This window comes from Sphaerodactylus townsendi, linkage group LG05 (assembly GCF_021028975.2).
Source record: "Sphaerodactylus townsendi isolate TG3544 linkage group LG05, MPM_Stown_v2.3, whole genome shotgun sequence".
NCBI classification, from domain to species: domain Eukaryota; kingdom Metazoa; phylum Chordata; class Lepidosauria; order Squamata; family Sphaerodactylidae; genus Sphaerodactylus; species Sphaerodactylus townsendi.
The window spans coordinates 97133937-97156513 of record NC_059429.1 but is presented as its reverse complement, the minus strand read 5'-3'; the positions used below and the strand labels follow the sequence as shown (position 1 = coordinate 97156513).

The following is a 22577-nucleotide window of genomic DNA, read 5'->3' as shown; positions in this document are numbered from 1 at the left end:
AGGGGACCGTACCAATGCGGCAAGGGGGGGGGGAGGAGGAGAAAGGCAGCTCTGCCGCCTTTCTCTCTCCCCCCCTTGCTGCATTGGTACGGTCCCCTCCAGCCGCTTGGAATGAGCAGCGAGTCGCCCGCGCTTAATGCTGTTTGTAAACCTGGGGAAAAGGAGATAGAGAAGGGGGAGATCCGCTTCTGCCCAGCGGGCCGGATAAATGTATTCCGGGGGCCTGATTTGGCCCCCGGGGCCGTAGTTTGGGGACCCCTGCTTTTGAGGATAGCCAAAGAAGAACTAACAATTACCTCATACAGTCTTTGCACTTCAACATATTAGGAACAAGCCAGGCCTGCAGCAGTTACATATACCCCATTCACTGCGCTAAAGCAAAATCTGAGTAAAGAAAGTGAGGCAACTAACAATTTTACCATTTTTGCAGTAAGGGTTTTTTTTCTTTTTGTAGTTTTATGTTCAAGTTAATCTATGACATAGAGGAACATTTGTGATGTCAGATATTAGAAAACAAGATCCTTAGGCTCTTATTGCAAGTCATCCTAAATGCAAAAGGGAGTGAGATATACATTCTAAACACATATAAACACCAAATTTAGTAAATTTAGTAAACACCAAAAAAGTAAAGTGCAAGGCTGCTAGAGTTGGCAGCAGAAAAGGAGAAAAATTGTTCTTTAAGGAATTAAATATCAACAGAATGCTGATTAAACATCATCGGCCTTGAGATACGGTCCTCCCCAACTTGGTAAGCCAAGTGTGCTGGCATCAGGAGAAAAAAAACACTGCCTTGGGAAGGGAGAGGAATAACTGTGTCACTTGTCAGCCACCCAAGAGGTGTTCATGTCACTTTTACAACCATATTCCTGGCAGCACTCTCAAATTCCATTGTCCTGCTATGACACATTGCTGTCTGAGGGCAGGATCAACGTGCTATCACCAAGATATTCTGGACTACTGGTAAGTATAGAACGGATGTACATCTGTTACAGTATAAATTGAATGGAGATCTAGAAAGACCCCAGAACAAGGGGCTAAAAACCTCCAAAATGGAACAGAGAAACAGCAGAAGTCTTTTTATAAATGTTCATGTTTCAAACATATGAATGTGACTTGGTAATCTGAAATATATACTACGGATATACTATTTGCTGTCATCTAAGACTGATAACTGCATAGATGTAATATCTCATAGCCTGAAGGAGCTCTTCAAGATGTTTTTTGTAAATATGGGGAAAAGCTGTGAATTCACTAATTCTCCAAGCAAGACATATTTTTAGCAATGTGGTAAAGCATATTACCTGCCTCTTTTTCAGTATCTGATTCTGAAACATCGTCTTCCTCAGCTTCCTCTTCAGAGCTGGAGCTACTGGACTCTTTATTCTCCTCTTCATGGTCAAAGGATTTCAGAGTGTCTGGCTCATACAGAATCTTCTCTTTACTGAAATACAAATGTTTTAAAATATATTCCCCACAATGGAACAGAAAGCTAACCACACAATGTGCTGTATGTGCTGTAGGAACTGACAATCTAAGAATACTTCAGATCACTCGTGCAAGCCAAGCACATAATCTTGACGGTGATCAGTGTGACCCCTCTTAGCATTATTGTGGAATGTACTCTAATGCAACATTATAAGCTTATATCTGTATATATGAAACAAATTGAGATGGGAAGGAGACACCAAGTGGCAGAGGAATTGCCTGTATGCCCTCATTTCCCAATTCCTGATATTTCCACCAAAATCACATCTTATGAGTGATGAAACAGACCACACAAAATGCCAAACAATATCTAGTCTCGAGTTGGCACAAACACTATTTGAAGCAAAACATGCATTTTTAAAAGGTGTAGATATGGCAGAGCATGGAAAATCAAAATTTCAATGACTGGAAAGATATGGGAGGAGATGGACATTACGTAACAACAAAGCAAAATGCTGGCCCAGTAATCCATTTTTATTATAAGATCACAGCTACTTATCCAGCTACAAAATTAACTGATTTTAAGTTCACTAGACTATGTGTCCTGCCCTGTTCCACAACCGCTGAGTTCTGACTTTCATTTCCATTTTTCCATCTGTTCTCCTACTGATCCCCACAAGATGTCATGCCATAAGATACCCACACCATACACTCTTAGACAGATAACCTTACTTTCTGAACAGTCTGCTTTGAAGTTTGCCATTCATATCAGCTTCAATCAGCTTGTTTCTTGTCTCTTCACTGCGCAGCTGCCAAACACATAATTGAAAGAAGAAATAATGCCTATTTCATTTTTATTTGGACAAAACAGATCCCATACAAATGGAAATACTGCAACTTGTTTAATTGCCTAGTTCTTATAGAAGACTACAAGAATTTATCACTGGGAAGCCACACTATTGTAGTCATATTCCAGCCCATTTAATCTAGGGCAGGAGTGGCCAACCTATGGTGCTCCAGATATTCATGGGCTACAATTCCCATCAGCCCTTGTCAGCATGGCCAGGGGCTGATGGGAATTGTAGTCCATGAATATCTGGAGCACCATAGGCTGGCCACCCTTAATCTAGAGGATGTCCACCTGGGCAACCTCTTTGCTTTTCTTTCTAAATTAAAACCTCTTCTTCCTCCAAAACATCACAGCAGGTTGCTTTTGAAATTCATGTACATTAACTTCACTGGCTGCTTCTAGCCTTTAGTATTATGGGGGAGGGAGAAAAATATTCACTCTAGCCACTTTTTCCACCCCTTAGTGTAAATCACCAGGGAGTACATTAAGAGTTGGACTCAGACCACTTCAAAATGACATCAGTCCTCAGACCTTCTTACCTCTTACATCTGCCATAAAAGATGACCCTCAGGAGTAACTTTTTGGATGGTGCTGCAAAAAGATGTAGTGGGCAACAACTCTCTCTACAAACTTGCTTCACTCATGTCCTTCAAGAATCCAACTCATTTGTTTTTTATGTTGACGCAAAAAAAGTCACTTATATCCATGACAGTTTACTAATTGCTGTTTTATCAGTTCAGACATATGCTGTAAGTTGGGGAGGGAGGTTGTGAACAATACAACAGTAGCAAAAATAACATAGTGAAAGGACATGAGCAAGCAAGAACCTCCTGGCAAAAGAAAACTAGTCACAGCCTAGTGACTTGACAAAGTTTAGCTTACAGCCAGTCAACTTCTTGCGAGCAGCCTTGCAATACAAATTCTACATCCAGGATGCCATTTCCCTCATTGCAGAGAATGCTTGACTCTGCTGCAAACTCCTCTGTCTACACATCTTACCTTTTCACTCTGGAAATATTAGTTTGGCAACTCCAGGTAACCATAAATATGCATGAGTTTAACTAATTTGAACAAATTAATACAGAGTCAAACTACAAATTAATAGGAGATCCGTATCTGGGAACCTTACCTTTTATATTTCCAAATTTGCATCTGTTCCAATGTACTGGGGCAGGAGGAGTTACCATTTTCTTCCAAAACAAATTTCCCATCAAAAATATCCCCTCACCACCACCTGAGAGCAGTGGCAATCTGGATCCAAGTCCTCCTAAACCAGGGGTGGCCATGCTGGCAGGGGCTGATGGGAATTGTAGTCTGTGAAAATCTGGAGTACCATAGGTTGGTCACCCCGTCCTAAACCCTCCACAGATGCTTTTTCAAAGTTAATCATAGATTTCCTATATTATACACCAGTGGTGGCGAACCTTTGGCACTCCAGATGTTACGGACTACAATTCCCATCAGCCCCTGCCAGTATGGCCAATTGGCCATGCTGGCAGGGGCTGATGGGAAATGTAGTCCATAACATCTGGAGTGCCAAAGGTTCACCACCACGGCTATACACTGTCTGATCACCAATGTTTGCCTCTATAACTGGATCTTACTCTTTCTTTAAACTCAACAGAAGATAAGACCAGAGAATGGCTAGTTACAGAGAGGCTAGAAAAAGACTTACCATGTTCTGCTTCTTCTGCAGCATCTCTAAATGTTCAACCAAGCCCTCATCAGCCACATCAAATGGTGTTTGACCCTGATATTTGCAATTAGAAAACAAAGGAATCATACAGGATAGTGTTTTGGTGATATGAAAGGAAAATGTCTTTACTAGTAGAAAACAACTTAAAAAAACAACTTATAGCATTACATATCCTAGAACTTGATAAAATCTCAAGATTTGATGCCTTTTTAATTTATATTGGGCACCAAGTATGTGTTTAGTTATCCTATTGTAATATTAGTTCGTATAAGCCAGATAAAGGCAAGAGGGCAAAGATATTGTGGAATTTATGTCACACACAGAGAATTATTAATTTTTGGCAAAGTTGTAAAGTTGCCAACTGCTTAACTATAGTTCAAAGACAGCACTGGGCATACGCTCTACTTTAGCCCCACCCTTCCCCAGTTCAAAATCCCCTGCCCATGACCCAATAAGATTAAATATGGGTGAAATTAGAGAATGTATTAGTATTAACTATAGTTAACTAGTAGCTAAACCGGGTTGTTGTGAATAAGGGTTTTCAAACCTAATTCACACCTTGGATGGCATGAATGTGGTTAGCTAAGGCCGGTGTAGATGAAACCTTACTCCATGATGAAGGCCTTTTCCACATGCTCAGCTTACCACAGATTTTCCCAGTGGTCAAACCTCGTGACTTGGAAACATTTTCTGTGAAATTATTCTGCACAGCTCCTTTCCCCTGTCGTTTTTCCCCTTGTCTCTTCAGATGTATTTATTCCACACACTACAGCTGAAAATGTATTATTCCTAACGGCGGTGGGATGGCATTCATGATGCAAAAAACAACCCTCCCCTTCAGTAATTTTCTCCTCCCCCCCAGCCCTACATTTTTGAAATAATTTTTTAAAAAATCTCTATTGCATGAGCAATGTAACATAAGGGCATAGACACAAGCCAAGTTGATTGTATCAGTTTCATCAATTTAATGCCAAATGAACAATGCCATGCTAAGGCAAAGATACAATGTGTCCACAGTAAGGAGCAAGTAAAATTGATAAGGAAAGCTGATTTTGCAGGAGAGTTGGTTTTTATATCCTGCTTTTCTCTACATTTAAGGAGTCTGAAAGCATGCTCCCAATCGCCTTTCCTTTCCCTCCCCACAACAGACACCTGATGAAGTAGGAGGGGCTGAGAGAGTTCTGAAAGGACTGTCACAAGCCCAAGGTCACCCAGAAGGCTTCATGTGGAATACAGCAAAACCAACCTGTTTCACCAGGTTACACTGCTTATGTGAAGGGATGGGGAATCAAGCCCAGTTCTCCACATCAGAGTATGCGGCACTCTGTTACTGCAGCAGTCCCTTGTCAATTTCCTCCTACAAAAGCAACTTCCACTGTCAATTTCACTCACTTCGAAATGAAGGACAAGGGAGAAGAGAAAATGGCTGAATGTGAGTTTGAATGACTACCCAGGGTGTAGATAAGGGCCAGATGTCTGGTGGGGCAGAGAAATAATGAATGTTCCCACATGATCCCATGCTCAATGAAAAGTGGCTTGAAAACAGATTAAAAATGTGATAAAATTGCTCAGGATATCAACAGAAGAAAAATAAAAGGAAAACTTTTTTGGAACCAATTAGAAGAAAAAAAGTGCGAAATTAAAAGGAAAAAAGAACATTTGGCAGCAAGATACACTGTAAACCATTTGTACAGAAAAGACCTAAGGCCAGGGGGAAATCATATTACAGAAGGAAAGGGATAAGAGAAAGGAATGTGCAATCTCAATGTTTATTCCTGACACTGTAATTATGGTGTACGTTTTAAGAGTATAAATCTACACCAAACCATTGTGTCACTAGCACCATCATCACTTTAATCAACGATTTCAATAAAATCTAACAGAGCTAACAGATTATCAGTCAAAGATATAATGGCCACACCCAAGTCAAAAGCTAGAATCGCAGAGATCTAAGAAATTTAATCATTCATGAATCCTTCATTCTGCAGGAAGACTACCAGTCTCCCAAAATGAAAAATGAGAAACAGAATGGTGAAATGCTTAGTAGGGGGGCTGCCTGACATACTGGCCTCCTGGAGACATTATTAATGCGTCAGTTAAGAATCCAGCCAATAAGAGGCCTGGTTTGTCCCAGCAGGCTTTGACCAGCCAAAAACAAGCAGAGCTACAATTACAGCTGGTGGCTCTCCAACGTTTCTGTACGAGCCGGAAATACTGAGTTAGATTTAGCAATCTATCAGGGGAAGGAGATGACAGATCTTCCCTGCTTTTATCCCCCACCCCCATGGGAATTTGATCCTCAGGACCACTGGACCTACACGCAGTTAACAGTTGCACTGTCTGGTGGTCTGCAGTGAGGAATGGGGAAAAATCCCTCCTTCCTGCCCTTCATAAGTGGAACTCCACTAATAGAAGAATAAGGGAGTGATTTAACCCCTTTTGCTGTCTCACTGCAGCTTACCACATAATAGCCTCACTGCAGTGGGCTATTACTCCACCCAGCTCCAGTGACTGCAAGAATAAGGAAGGGAAACAAAGATGGGCCACATCCTTGAGTAAACGAATTGTTGGATCCAATACACTGACTGAAAGAAAACCCTGGTACTTCATTTGCATTTGAATTAGTACTTCTGACTGCTTTCAAATTAGCAGGTTACCAATTGATATGAATATGGGGATTTTTATCTATAAACTCAACAGCAACATAAGAACATAAGAACATAAGAACTAGCCTGCTGGATCAGACCAGAGTCCATCTAGTCCAGCATTCTGCTACTCGCAGTGGCCCACCAGGTGCCTTTGGGAGCTCACATGCAGGATGTGAAAGCAATGGCCTTCTGCTGCTGCTGCTGCTCCTGCTCCTGAGCACATGCTGGAGCATGATCCTGGATTCTGCCTCATAGTCACTGATGGGGCAATCCTATGCAAAAACAAACTAGTCTAAATGCATTTAAATCAGTGGGATTAGACTGGAGTAACTCTGCACAGGACAGCATCGTGAATCACTAAATCAGCTGTTGAGAAATAAAATAACTGACCAACTGTTGGTACACTTCTCAGCGCAGCTTCTACCAGGGGTTTTATTGGGGGGGGGGGGGGGTTGTTATAGCCGTGGAATCCATTTACTTCAAGTCTGAGCCAGTTCCAGATTCAAGTGTTCTTCACTGGGTGACTCAGCTAAGTGAAACTGTATGGTAGTTATTGTGTCCTTACAGACTGCAAAAGGCACAGCAACTTTCCACCAGTAAATGGCATAATTAAAATGCATCTTATTTATCAGTCAGAATAAGAACTGATCCAGATGCCTTGTCTCTAAAATGCAAACAAGGACTTCCATGCACTTTGCAACTTTGATGATTTAATGAGTGTTTCATTTACCAAACTTGCATGCAACATCAGAAGCAAAGACAAGATGTGCTACTGGAATGATCCACCAGAGATTCCTGCAAAGATCACGGCAGGCAACACGTGGCTGGCCCCGTGTCCCTTTTCTATGCCCAATGCTTTCTTGTCCCACTTCCCATCTCTTCATCAGCCAGCAACTGTCCCCTAAGACAGTGGTGGCGAACCTATGGCACGGGTGCCAGAGGTGGCATTCAGAGCCCTCTCTGTGGGCACGCACAAACAGAGTCATCCCCCCGCCCCCCCCACCACACACATATCTAGGCTGGCCTGGGTCCCTGGGCTTGATTATTAGCATTAAACCTAAGACCTCGTTTTGGGGAAGCAGTGTAGGTAACCCTGTTAAGTGCTGTTAAACCCCATTGATTTTCATGCAAAGAACTAAAGCGCAATCCTTTTCCTGGGAGTAAGCTTGGTTGCTGGCAATGGGGCTTGCTTCTGAGTAAACCCTCCTAGGGTCGTGATTCACCTGTTGGAAGAGTTGCGTGGTTGCTTCAAAGCAAAGCCACCGACTACCACCAAGCTTACTCCCGAGTAACGCACGCCTCGGAGCCAACCGTTTTTTTCTAAACTAAACCCTCAGTATTCAGGTTAAATTGCCATGTTGGCACTCTGCGATAAATAAGTGGTCTTGGGTTGCCATTTGGGCACTTGGTCTCAAAAAGGTTCGCCATCACTGCCCTAAGATAAGGTTCTTCAAAATGCCAGCTAATCCCTGGTGACCTTCAAGGCTGAAGGAAACCTTTCAGGGCAACTTCAGCACAGATACAGCTGAGGAAAATTATGCCTCCCATGCAGAAGTGCCTTCTCCCCATTCCCAAATCTTGCAGATAATACAAATTCATATCAGCCTATCATTCTCCCAACTCAGCACAACATAGATGGGAATGTGCCGGGGGGGGGGGGGGCAGGGGGCGGCATCTTTTTTCTTTTCCTTCCCCCAACCCTTTCTAGGCTTCCCCCCAACATTTCCAATAGAAACAATGAGAAAGTAGGGGAAATTGTGAAAACAAATACAAAATATTTTCTCTTTTAGACCACATTATAACTTTATTTATTTATTTATTTATTTATTTATTTATTTATTTATTTATTTATTTATTTATTTATTGTTTCGATTTATAAACCGCCCCATCCCCTGGTTTTTATATCTTCTATTATGCAGTAACCATTTAAGATCATTACAGTTTCTTCATACAACAGAAACATGCCATTCTTAAAATCATGGTCTTGCTACAGAATCTTCCATCTGCAACATCTAAAAAAACTGGTCTAGATTTGGAAATAAACGCCAAATCAAGAAATAAACAAGAAGTGACATAGTATTGGAAAGAGCTTTTTCAATTCGTACAAACCAGTTTTCTGAATGCCCTAGAGATGAAAACTAAAATTAAAATCAAGATCATCAATTGCTAGTTATCTGAAAGAATGATTGTTTCTTGTGATGTATACCAGTCTAACCCAACTATTGCCACTATTAGAATATGTTCTAAGCTTCAGTATGCTACAAGGGTTTATTCAGCCTTAAAGACTATAGAGTGTTCACGGAGCTGTAGTAGATGGTCCTACAGGTCAACATGATCTGGAATAAGACCTATTTTTTTGTCTGTCCACCTCCTGTCCCCTTGCTTCCTCTAGTAATTTCTAGAAGAGGCTGCAAGTATGGTTATCATATATAGGTGAGAATGAAACTGTGATTGTGGTAACTGCCAAACAGGGAAGCTATTAACAATAAAATTGGCAGGAAGCATAAGATTTTAATTATCTAAGCACTTTCAGGATGGTGTTGGATTTACTGGACCGCTCCTTTTACAAATCTACAATAATGAAAAACTGGAAAGAGACTTGGCATCATTGCGCTTTATCATATGTGTAATTATGTTGCACAGGATGGATCTCAATTGAGCTTCTGGTCCAAAGAAGTGAAATGGTTTTTCAAAGCAAAAAATATAAATGGTTGCCACTCCTAAAGCAAAAAAAAAAAAAAAAAAACCTCTGTTTCCAGCAACACCGGCTTCAAAATGTGTTTCCAGATAAGTTTGAACCTTCGGCTCAAACACAATCACAGGCAAGCACATCGTGTGCGTAATTTAAGAGCATGACTGGCTTGCCAAGGAATGTGGTCAAGATTTCCAAAAAGAAAACTGTCCTCACCTCTGAGGATTATTATATTTAGTCTGAGGCTCACTAACCAACTTGTTCCTGATGTCCATGTCACACAGCGCTTCCGCCAAGATAGAGCAAGCTTCCTTCACTCCCCAGTGTGCAGCAGCATGGAGTGGGGTCCAGCCATCGTTGTCCTGGACATTCACATCAAACCCAGCTTGAATCAAGAGCCTAAGGAAAATAAGCCAGTGAAAAAGCAGCAGTTCAGTCATGCAGGTAAACAGCCCCTGTGAACAGCATGCACTGGCTTCCTGAAGAGGGGCTGCCCCTGTGTAACAGACCAGTGTGGAAAAGCAGACAGTGTTAAAAAGGTCAGATTTAGGGTAAAAGTTAACAGCTTCCAATTAATGCAGTTGGGGCTGGTGACAAGTTCTGATAAATGCTGAGACCTGAAGACGTGCCATCAGCAGAAAGTAGGAAGCAGATGTGTTATAAGGAAGTGACTTAAATGAGCAGAAGCAGAAGGACAAAAAGGAAAAGATGCAGCAATGACATTTCTCCAATGCCTTTGAACAGACCATGTAAACAAATATGGTTTCTTGAACATTTGCTCTACTTGCAGCTCTCCAGAGTCTCAGGAAGAATTTTTTCCCAGCCTTCTTAATTACATTTCTTCTAACTGGAAATGTCAAGAATTAAGAGTAGAACCTTTTGAAAACATGTGCTCTGCAACTGAGCTATGGGCTTCACCCTCCAATAACAAATTCCTACATAACATTAAAATTGAAGTATCATTTCCTTACTGCTCCATTTTTCAAATTCCCTGCATCTACATTTCATTTCTGATCAACTATTGTAGCGTAAAATGATGGCACTCATTTTCTCCACACTCCTGCAACATCCAAGAAGGAAGCAGGGAGCTGGTTGATCTTCCAGAACATTCCTGAAAGGAGAAGTGCTGGACACACAAATACGATGCTGCACTTAGTAAGTCTGACAAGGTTGCTTCTATGCTGCTCTTCATCTTCATCCACGGAACCAAACTCCTTTGCCAACTGCACATTACTGTAATGATGCAGAAAGACAGTTTGCCAACTCTCATCATGTAGCTGATTCCTCTCAAATGTTACGCTCAGAGTGGAGAGTCAACATTCAGAAGTTCTTTAAAACTGAGATTGAAGAAGAAAATTATAAAGGAAAGTGATCACTCAAAATTTTACCACATGCTGTGCCTCTCTGCTTTTTAGAACACCAGGGACTCTGGTGATAGGCAGGAAATCAATTTACAGAAATATAAATAAATAAATAAATAAATAAATAACTGGTGCCTCCATGAGTTAATGCAGGACCATTTTAAAGGCCACATGTTAAACTAGATTCTTATGCTAACACTGAACAAATGGTGGAATGAACAAATGGTGGATTCTTATGCTAACACTGAACAAATCTAAACACAACAGGGATACCTGCCAGTTGGTATCATGCTGTAGAAAAATTAAACATTTGTGGATATAAAGTAATAGTGATAAATTAACAATTTGCATATGATTTCTAGCATAGAAATTTGCATATGATTTCTAGCGTAGAAAAAATGATGAACAGCCTGACAAGAAAGTGTCAGCGAGAAACCTTCTTGCCAAAGAAGAGAATTACTAAAACTGGGAGTATGATGACCATACTCAAATTCTAATATCTGCTGCACTCTCAGCTGGCCAGCAGTACATGAAGTCTTGCTCTAGAAAAACAAGAAGTTTCACAAAGTGTTACAATCAAGTAAACTGATAACTTTTCCTACTGTTGATAAGTAGGCAAATCTTTCATACTTACACATGCAAAGCCTGTGCTGCAGTAAAAGCTAAGGCTTCATGTTGCAGTTACAATCCTACTGTACAATAGCAAAACTTGGAGCACAATCCTAATCCATTAGCTGACTGCAATGACAGACAGCTATAAGGAGAGGAGTTTTGATTTATACCCCACCTCTCAACTGTGAGGAGTCTTGAAGCAGCTTATAGACTCCTTCCCTTCCTCTTCCCACAACAGGCACCTTGTAAGGTAGGTGCAGCTGAGAGAGTTCTGAAATACTGTGACTAGCCCAAGGTCACTGTATGGAAGTTCTGCTGGCTGGAAACGTCTGACACCTCTGGACACCTCTGGCCCCTCGTCTTAGGCCTCTTGTCTCCAAAGAGATTGATAAGGGCTTGCCGGTCAGCGTAACTTTTCTCCCCTCTTAGCTTCTTCCTCTCCAGCCACTCCACAGAAAAAAAGGCGTACACCAGCCAGGGTCCATAAGCAACTGAAGTTTATTCACAACAGTTCAAAACAACAAGAAACGAAGTAAATAAAATCAATCCCTTTTGGTATACCGAGTAAGCTTTTCCAAGAACTCTGGCAGGGCAGAAAAGCCCCCCTTATCAGTGAAGCATACACTAGCTTCCTCCCTTCCCACCTTCTGATCTCCTGCCCATATACTTTCTTTGATTACTTATCATTAGCAGCTGCTCCTATGCCTGTTAACTGCTGCAGGTGGTGTTAAACTGGGTGGAGGCTCCTAAGCTACAAGCATGGCTTCACCTGGTGATGTGCCCATCATATTTACAGTGGCTTTTCCACACATTCACTCAGCAGGCTTCATAAGCAGGAGTGGGAAAACAAACCTGGCTCACCAGATCAGAATCCGCTGCTCATGGAATCAAATCCAGTAATCCAGATGAGACCCCACCGCTCTTAACCACTACCTTGGGACCACTATTAAATTATATGCATCTGAAATTTTATTGCTTCAAGCCAGCATAAAGAGGCAACTTTGCCTCAAGCTCTTTTTCAAGAAAACCTGGAAAAGGTTATAAATAATGAACTGAAACGCCACATCTGTTTATTCTTAAAGCGTCAGCTCCAGAATACAGCGAGGTCAGGTATTAAGTAAAGGTCCAAAACCCACTAAGGCTCAATAAAATGAGAGCACAGCCACACTGGTTTTACTAGGAAGCCAGCCTGCCTCTTTCAGATTACAAAAGCCTGTAATGCACCTTGTCCAACAACCCCTTTGTACCTGGCACTAAATCTATATTTAATCACAAGAAATGATATAACACACACAAGCCCAACTAAAAACTGCCAAGAATACTATAATTTTGCCACCAAGAACCCCTACATCAGCATAGAAAATGAAGAAAAGGGATTAGTACCAGTACCTCATGACTTCAGAGTAGCCCTTGGCTGCGGCTACGTGAAGAGCAGTAGCACCAGTTCGGGGATGTTTTCTATCTTCAATTTTCCGCCTGTTTAGCCACTGTCGTGCATCCTGCAGCATTTGTTGTTCTTCTGCTTTCCTTGCTTGATCCAGATCTGTCCCTGGAGAAACAGACTACAAGTGTAAAAAAAAAAGCAAAGTAGAACAAAAATGGATAAAGGGAAGTGCATGCAAGTTTAAGGACAAATTGAGAGGTTAGCAGAGATTAACTAGATGATTTAATTTGACTCATAGTTCACTTTCTCCTGTACTCAAGGTAGCTTTTTTTTGCTGTCAAATCACAGCCAGCTTATGGTGACCCCAGAGAGTTTTCAAGGCAAAAGACGTTCACTACCTGCCTCCACGTCATGACCCTGATGTTCTTTGGAAGTCTCCAATCCAAATACTCACCAGGCCTTACTCTGCTTAGTTTCTGAGATCTGACCAGATTGGGTTAGCCTGCATTATAATACTGGCCATTTTGGTTTGACCAATGTCTAACTATCACTTGAATGAAAGATGGCTCTCTAGAGCTCAACATTTTCAAGGAGCAAGCCACCATGATCCTCAAGATCTCTTTCTTGAATTGTCACTACTTGTCCAAACCAAATTCCCATACACAGATTACAAATCTTTTGCCTCAATTATCAACAGTGTAACTCTGTTTATTCCTATCCACTACTTGCCACTGCTAATCCATAATTAAACCATTAGGATCCATCCTCCTATTTTATGGTGGGAAAATTTATTCAGGAAGCAATGGCCCATTATGCAAAGAACGTTAACCTTGGGACTCCTCTCTTCTCAGTGGGCTTGCAGAGAGCTCTCCTCACATTTCTCTGTTTACACATGAAGAGGCACTCCCTCTGGAGTTATTCTGCAGAATTCTTCAGGCCTGGTTCTCTTAACTCCACATATCAAGTGCCCTCTCAGAGATACAAATCTCATTACACTTGGCAGTCAAGACTGATGGCTTAGTCCTTTAAGCTGTATTTATGTTGATAGTACTGTTCCAAAAGTAATCCTCCCCCCATCCCAATGAAAGAGGCAAAACAATTTCCTGGACCACTGGCTACTAAAAAAGGGAACTGTCCTAGAGCAGATATTCTCTCCCCCTCTCCTTCCCTTCCCTCCCCACAACACTTCCTGCTGCTGGTGCTGTTGCCACCAGAAGACAAAGGCTTGTTTTTCCAAGTAATCTTCATATTGATATCTCAAAATATCAAGAGAATTAGAAGTCAGTGTTGTGTGAGTGAGCTTCTTGTCTGTTCCTTGAAGCAGCCAGCAACATGGAAGGGAGTGAGGGGGAAAGCGTGCAAAGCAGCACGAGGGAGAGGGAAGGCTGGTCATGGGCCTACGGAAGATCTCTGGGGCAAAGCTGTGCTCACTGGGAAATCTGTTCTGCTCTGTCAATGAAGCAAATTAAAAGTTGTGCTTAAAGAGGTCTTGCTTGCTGCAGAGAGAATTGAAAGTGAAAGAAGGCCTTGAGGAAACATGAAATCTTGCTCCAACAGACATTTGTCCCCATCTCACAGCAAGCACATTATGTGTAATCAGCCTAATACGAAGAATGGTGACAATAGCTTTTTAGGAGCCCAGCTATATTACAGCTTTCAGATTATTGTGTAAACACCTTTCAAAAGGACGACCCTTTGCATTAATGGAGTATGACTATGCAAAGTTGATATGTTTACTGAAAGTATTAGTTGACATTTTTGCTCCCCAAAGGAAAATTTGCCACATTACACTGCAACCAATAGCCGCATGTCAAAAAACTGGGCTTCTGTAGAAGCCATGCTCAGCCTCTTGCACTGACAATTTCTGAGAAGGGCAATCCCCTCTTCGCTTGGACCATGAACATGTTTGGAATACAACCCAACTTTCTTACACCCCCATCTTAATGAATGAATACTCAGACCATGAATCCTCAACCATCATAAAGCAGCAGCAGAAGAAATTAAAAAAGCAAAAGCTTGTTTCTGATGTAACTTGTGCCCGGATGATATTCTGAAACACAGTTGGTTTCAGAATATTCATAGCAGTCAGAAATCCTACTACCCATCTAAATATTGCACCCTGGATTTCAGTGAGTGTAACTTTTCCTTGTTTCAGACTGGTTGACTCACAACAGCTCTGGCCCTATACTTCTGAAATGCTGGATAAAAATGTCTGCAACCAAACCAGAGGAGGTACATGAGCTTAACTTTTTTAAAAAAATTGAAATACAACTTAATAGATCACACTCTGAACATGAGTCAGCAGTGTAATGCAGTAACTTAAAAAAACAAATATGATTTTGGGCTCTATCACACAATCTATCACTCTGACCTGGTTTGACCTCACTTGGAATACTGTGTTCAATTTTGGGGACCACAGTTTAAGAAAGATGTTGACAAGCTGGAACATGTCCAGAGGAGGGTAACAATGAGGGTGAGAGGTCTGCAGAACAGGTCCTGTGAGGAAAGGTTGAAGGAGCCACATATGCTTAGCCTGGAGAAGAGACAACTGAGAGCTGATATGACAGCCATTTTCAAGTATTTGAAAGGTTGTCATATAGAGGAAAGCGCAGAGTTGTGTTCTCTCGTCTCAGAAGGTCAGACCAGAACCAACATGATAGTGGAATGGACTACCTCGGAGTGTAATGGAGTCTCCTTCTTTGGAGGTTTTTAAAGAGAGGCTGGATGGTCACCTGTCAGGAGTGCTTTGATTGTGTGTTCCTGCAATCCAGGGGGTTGCACTTGATGGTCCTTGGGGTCTCTTCCAACTCAATGATTCTATGAACATGTTGAAATTAAATTAAGAGAGTTTGGGGCTAAATATTCGGAAGAATTTCCTGACAGAGCAGTTCTTCATTGGAGCAGGCTTCCTCAGGAGATGGTAGGTTCTCCTCCTTTGGTTTTTTAAGCTGAGTCCGGATGGCCATCTGACAGCAATTCTAATTCTATAGCTCACTAGGCAGATTGTGAGAGCGAGGCCAGGAAAGGATGAACCAGTACTTGGCTCTTGTGCCTCTTTCTTATATGACCAAGGTAATGCCAATCACTACTTTGGGGTCAGGAAGGAATTTTCCTCCACGCCAGATTGGCCCAGGGATGCTGGAATGTTTTAACCTTCCTCTGGACACAGAGCAGGGCTCATTTGGTGGGGAGAGCTATGGGGAGAAAGGGAGAGCTATGAATTTCCTGCATTGTGTAGGCATTGGACTAGATGGTCCTTGGGATCCCTTCCAGCTCTATGTTTCCATTAAATGATGCAGATTTTCTTTGAGACAGATTGCTATGGGGTGGGGAGTATAAACTACTACTTTGGATAAATCTAATGAGTCACACTCATTAGTATGACTCATTTTATTTAAAGTAGCCTCACAGAATAAAAAAAGTTCATAAGTGAGCTGTAGACAATCACAGCTTTGCATTTTTGCACACTCAAATTTTCCCAAGTAATCTAGGATTACGAACAACAAACTTTGCACAAACATTACATAGACAACAACTATTCTTTTGCATTGCAGCTCATCTACATATGGGAGGTAGGAACACTCTAGAATTAACCCTGATTATTATCAGTCTGCATGTTCCTACAGCACCAGAAGCCACTAATTTATGCAAAAGGGGCTGCCCAATCCAGAAGGGGAAGGGGAATCCCCCTCTGGAGGCAACACAGGCTTATGCCGGTGGATATGCCCTCCCTGGGGCACTTACCCCAGCAGAGGGGCAAATCCGCTGGCGCCCAGCCACTATGGTGCCCTGCAATGGCCAGCTATGGCAACTGTCCTCACTTGGCACTCCCACACCAATTCCAACTGCACTGGTGTGGCAGGGGAGTTCCAGGGGCGTCCAGAGGCCAGAGCCAACCTTAGCCTCCATGTGCTGGTGTAATCAATTTTCGTGGTGTATCTCTATTCTCTGTTGTGGGGGAGTTTTAGGAAAGTAATTTTATTTTTAACTTTTTTGAGCTTCCCATCCTGTGTCCCAGCTCGCCTAACAACTTCAAATTGCACTGTAAATTGTTTTTGTTTTCAACATTACAACACAAGCAGAAACAACTGCAGCTCCCTGTGTGCCTTATAGGCAATAATCCACATTTCTCAAATAAAACTGGTCAATTTGCTGAAATCAAATAAAGAAGAATCCCTAGATACTGTATCCAAGGATCAGCCATTTGTACAAATTTAGCCTTGCAGTTACAAAGGAAAAGTGAAACCACACAGCAGCCTTTCTGCATATTCAAATTCGAAAGCAAAGCATCTCCCTCTCACAGCCTATTATTTTAATTTGCCTAAACATAAAGATTTAGCTACTACAGTCACAATAAGTGCCACAACAATCAGTGCAGGCAGGCAGGCAGGCAGAATGATACTGTGACCATTTTAAGCCTCACAAAATCTCCAAAGGAAGAGAAAAGAAGAAAATGTTGTGTCAATACAAAATTCACCTTAGGCTTGTTTAATACACAAAGGTCCCTTAAGCCAGTAATTTTGCAGTCATCCTAAAGCCTGTGCAGGGATAAAAGCTTCTCTGCTGATGAGCAGAAATCTCTTTGGCAATTTCAGGATAATAAATGGTCACAGCTGAAATCGTGTGTTCATATTTAACATGGACAAAACTCAAGATATTCTGAATAGATGGCAGTATTACACTCACAAGAATGAAACGAGGACAACACAGAATGGACGGTTTTCCAATGCTTTGGCCTTCATGTTCTACATTCTAGAAACGTATGTCCATCACGCCATGCATCACTGTTCCTAATGCTTCACAGCACAGAAATGAACATTCTTTTATCCTTTTCCAATGCAGTCTATAACAGGAACAGGATGTACCTTACTCACCTTGCTTCTTTACTTGTTCCTGAAGCAAATCCTTCATGGCTTCTTCCTCTGCAAGGTCAGATGGGACTTCACCTTCACTGTTCACAGCAGCTACATTGGCCCCACAACTTATTAAATATCTACATGACAGAGAACCACATGAGACTTACTTCAGAACAAGGAACTATTTGGTTGTGTTTGGTGGCAAATAAAAGTTTTGCCAGCGAGTCTAGAATGTATCCAGCTATGGGAAGTTATCTGCCTGATCACTACAGTGCCAAAAGCAAATAGCTGATTTCACTCAATTAAGGCAATCCTTAAATGGCATTTATAACTACAAGATTTTACAATCAAATATTTTCTTCTATTTTTAACATGTTTAGTCCAATTTGTTTTTAAAAAACGATTTGTCTGTTAGCATGTATGCCTGGAGAACAAAAATAAAATTCTGCCTTATCTAGACAGAGGAGGAAGAGGCCACCATCTTAAAAAGAAGTTCCCAAAACGCTTAATGTTTGGTTAATGTTGAGATCACTTCATTACCAGCACTCTCTGCATGAGGAAGTGGAAAGATAGCAGGAAGACACATGCAAATGCCCAGCAACAAGGTTTGTGCACATCCAAGCTTGATGCGAAGCGTCTTGGTGGGGCCATTGCTCCTTAGTTATGCAGTTCTCCAGCTTCAACTGTTCTAACTGTCCTCTTGTTAGCTCTCACTGACCTGATCCCCAGAGTAAATGGAACCATCATCTCACTGAACTTTAATATAGCCAGGTCTATCAGAAAATGCCTTGAAAGTCCTTCAAATACAAATCCCATCACCCCATTTTGAAGAGCAGATATTTGCTTCTGTAGAACTTCCACATGCTTCTTACTTTGCATTTCAAACCTAAACAAAGGGAAGTCTTGGCATCTGTGCATTCCTTGGTAAGTAGTTGTTGAAATCTTAGCAGCTGTCATCGTTCTGTATTAGGAAATGGAGTCTAGAACATTACACCCTCAGTGCTAAATCGTGACATCTGGATATGTGGAAGACCCCATTTATTTTAGACCTTGCCCAAAGAATCAGCCTGAAATGACTGAATACTAAGCGGTGTTAGAGCTAAAGGAGTTAACAATCCATATTAGTGCAAACTACCATACAGTGCCAGTGCCAAAGTATACAGATGTATTAGGAAATGGAGTCTAGCACATTACACCCTCAGTGCTAAATCGTGACATCTGGATATGTGGAAGACCCCATTTATTTTAGACCTTGCCCAAAGAATCAGCCTGAAATGACTGAATACTAAGCGGTGTTAGAGCTAAAGGAGTTAACAATCCATATTAGTGCAAACTACCATACAGTGCCAGTGCCAAAGTATACAGATGTAGTTTCCAAATGGCAGCCAGCCACAGGGACCCCTTCCCACTCATCTCCCAAGGGGGACGTTTTTGAGACTTGGTTTATCCTGAAACTCACTCACTCTGCTATGTTCAGATAGCCACAAGATGCAACTGCATGAAGTGGGGTCCAGCCCTCGTTATCTTGCTGATTTACATTGGCTCCATATTCTACCAGGAACTTTACCATGTCCAGATTTTCATCTATGCAGGCCTTGAGGAAAGAAAAGGAAGTAGAGCAGAAAGAAGACCTGGTATTAAATTTGGAAAACATCACTTATTTCAGTTTAAAAACCGTAAATAATACTGAGCACTCCCATTCTGAACTTTCCTGCTTTTCAGTTCCCACTGACGTTTCTCTATGAGTTTACCTTCGCTTAAGGGATGAACACACGATAAAATGATCTATCAGAATTCACTTTAGAAATGGCACTAAAGTCCCTGGAGCAGGCCGGGGTTTAGAACAGGGTATTCCAAAAAAGCTTCCATAAAAAAGATTATGTCAGGTCATTCAATAGCATGAAGAGAAAATGAAAGCAGAGAATCCCAAACAGGATTTCATTAAAAATTGGCATCAAACCAGAAGCAGAAAAATGTAGCTTACTACATAAAAAGTAGCAATGCATTCACATTTAGTTATTTTCTGAAATATATTCCCTGATCTGACTGAAATAAAACAACTTTTTTTCAGTTGTCAGAGCTTCGCAGTGCTAACTATGGCAAAATGTATTAGTCTTAAAAACATCAAAACTATTTTGACCGTCTTGCAAGGTTCTTGTAATCGACAACATTTGTTAAAGAAGCTAGACTGAAGAATGTACATATTCTTGTGAGTCTAGAATAAAGAAAAAGAGCAATTTAACGAAAAATCAAGTTTTCTCAGTACAGTCTGAGTGAACAGATATTTAGTCTTCAGCAGCTCCACAACAGCCCAAGGACAACTTTTATAGTATACTTGGGATTGCAGCATCTCCTTTCTACAAGCCAATATTATTTAAAAAATCAATTTTTCAGAAGCCCTTCTATACTACTCTAATTTTTTTTAGCTAATGAAAATATTGGATGAGAAAAAGCATGTCAAGGCAGTGAGATTTTTGTTTTGTTTTAAAAAACTATGTAAGATATTTGCTGACTGGTAGATTAATTTAATGCCTTCGGACCCAAATAAGCCATGTTTTTTTTAAAAAAATCATTATGCACTCATCACCAGAGACATCCTTGATCTCCTTGAAATTTTCAAATTTGATTGTTAATAAAAAGCAGAATAGATGGATTCAAATAAAGTTTTGAATTTTTAATTCATTTGTTTCCTGAACAAATGGTTGCTATAATAAAATACATTCATTACAGCTTGGTATAATCTTTATACAACCTTAGGAGTATAATCCAAAATTTTGATTACTGGTAGTTATTTACACTTGAGGGGCCCATGAGGACTTGTGGGGAGGAATCCGATTTCCCCAGTCCCTCTCTTGCCTTTTCTCTTTGCATCCCTGGCAGGGCCTGCTGCCCCTTTCCTTCTTTCCTACTCACTTAACTTTTTCTATTTATCTCCCTTGCAGCTTCTCCCACCCTCCCCACTTTCAGCGTTCTCTTTTTATCTTATCTCCCCTCTCCAGTTTCACCTTCCATCCCACCATTTTTCCCCTCCTTCTGCCAATACTAACTGTGGCTTAAAATCTTCAGTGACCTTGGGTGAAGACTTCCTAGCAACTCCAAAAATGTCTTGCAAGAGCTCACAATGTAGTTTCACAAGGTCTCAGTGGCATACTTTTCTTCAAGAAGCAGACACCTATAGGGTTTTTTAGAAAGACTTTTCCAATCTCTAGCGTATTTGTTTTTCATTTCATATATTTCTGCAAGCTTGGGCCTTCCCCCAGATTTGCAGACACCCCCCCCCTCCCCCCGGCATCTATCTTTTTCTGGCTGTATTTATATGGATTTTTTTTTTGATCCACACTCTATGGGCCCAATACAGAATTAGATGTACTACAGCATTACATGTTCCTGCCGACAAGAGACAGACTTTATATTTGGCCTCTTTGTACACATGCAAGGATACATTTATGTTACATGCTTATATTGCTGGGTTTCTCTGGTAGGTCTGAAAGAAAAGAACATTTTCTTGGCACAACATGACAACTTGAACTAACTGTAACTGCTCAGGTTGGCTGTCAGTCAAAGGAATCAAAATGATTCGCCTCTCCACAAGTTACTGGATTAACAATAATAAAAGCTGATGGTTGATCTGAAAAAAATAACAGGCTAGATTTTTTTTCAGCTCTATGGTTGTTATCAGTTGACACCTTCTTTATTTCCAGAGAAACAAAAACTAGAGGGAAGACAATAACAGATCTCCATCTGTTTCTTAATGAATGTTTAACTGCAGTAGCTTGATTTGTGGAGAAAGAGAAGGATTTATAGAAGGGATTCAAAATGAAGTAGACCTGATTTTCCCTGTGCTTTAGATGTATTTCATTTTTTAAATGGCAACCATTGAATACTTCAAGGACCAATGAATTATTAGTTCTTCATTTTAAGGCACAGTGCAAATTCTTATATCCAGTCCACCACTTTTATTGGCCTGCCATTTAATGATTTGTCATAATATTATACAGCTTCATGTTTTCTGACAACAATTTTACTGGTACCACAGTAGAATGAATCCTGAATATTCAACAAAAGTTCCAAGTTAAATCAAAAACAGAAGCCCTTACAATGAAATTAATGTGCAAGAGACAGATGAATAATAGTATCGAGACATGCAGAGAAGAATGAGCACCATCTAGAAATCAAAATGATGGACAACCCTGAAAAAGTTACTTTTGGCACTGTTTTTCATCTGCAAGATAGTAAACATTAATTCAGTCACAAGATATTAAACTATCTTAATCTCTTATCAGCTCTTGACAGATTGATTTTAGAATAAATCAGTGACTCTTAACTGTTGTATAAAGTGCTGCTATTTTGGTTTGTTGGTCTCTATGTATCACCATGCTTTCCTCCTGTAGGAGAATGAGGGGGGTGGATGGTTCATCTGGCTTCTGAATTGCAACATAACATATTTGTTATTCATGGCCAAAATACAGTAGTTCTGTGACAATCTCAATAAAGAAGTGTACACTGTTGAAAAGACCAGGCAGTCTTCAGTTTAACATCTAATTTATTTAATACATGGACCATCTCATCAACGTCTGATGAAAATCTCAAATCTCTGTCTCTCCAGAATTCTTGTCTTATTTTTATCATGATCTCAGAAACCACAAGTAGTTTTCAAAGCACGGTTCATAAACCAGTGAAATAAAAGATTTTTTAAAAAAATGTTTCCTCTCAATTTCTAAACCTTAACTGCAAGTGGTAAAATTAATATTTCTCAAAGGTAAATCACTTCTAACATGGAATTATGAGTTGGTTAACAGAAGTAAAAGAGAGATACTATGAGTTGATCTAACAGAAGTAAGAGAGAGACTGTGTGTGTGTGTGTGTGTGTGTGTGTGTGTGTGTGTGTGTGTGTGTGTGTGTGTGTGAGAGAGAGAGAGAGAGAGAGAGTTTCTGGTTTGCTACATCTGCATCAAAATTTAATTGCTAAACAACAACCCATGAAGGATTTTATTGAATTGACTAATCGATGAGGGACTTGATACCTGAAGCACCAAAATAATGTGTCATATCT

General features: G+C 40.8%; 1 protein-coding gene across 8 annotated transcripts in view; it reads right to left on the bottom strand.

Annotated features, from left to right (window-relative positions):
• The window catches only part of PPP1R12B (protein phosphatase 1 regulatory subunit 12B), a 114495-nt gene that overhangs the window by 78964 nt on the left and 12954 nt on the right, over positions 1-22577 (bottom strand). For 6 of the 8 annotated variants that reach the window (XM_048496688.1, XM_048496690.1, XM_048496689.1 and 3 more), the window contains exons 2-8: positions 18988-19118; positions 17543-17661; positions 12674-12833; positions 9566-9710; positions 3951-4025; positions 2158-2234; positions 1302-1441 (exon numbers count right to left, since the gene is read on the bottom strand). In XM_048496688.1, coding sequence (XP_048352645.1) covers positions 1302-1441; positions 2158-2234; positions 3951-4025; positions 9566-9710; positions 12674-12833; positions 17543-17661; positions 18988-19118 — 847 coding nt within the window. Of the gene's footprint in view, positions 1-1301; positions 1442-2157; positions 2235-3950; positions 4026-9565; positions 9711-12673; positions 12847-17542; positions 17662-18987; positions 19119-22577 lie in introns of those variants that run through there. The other 2 variants (XM_048496693.1, XM_048496692.1) reach the window with 2 other exon arrangements.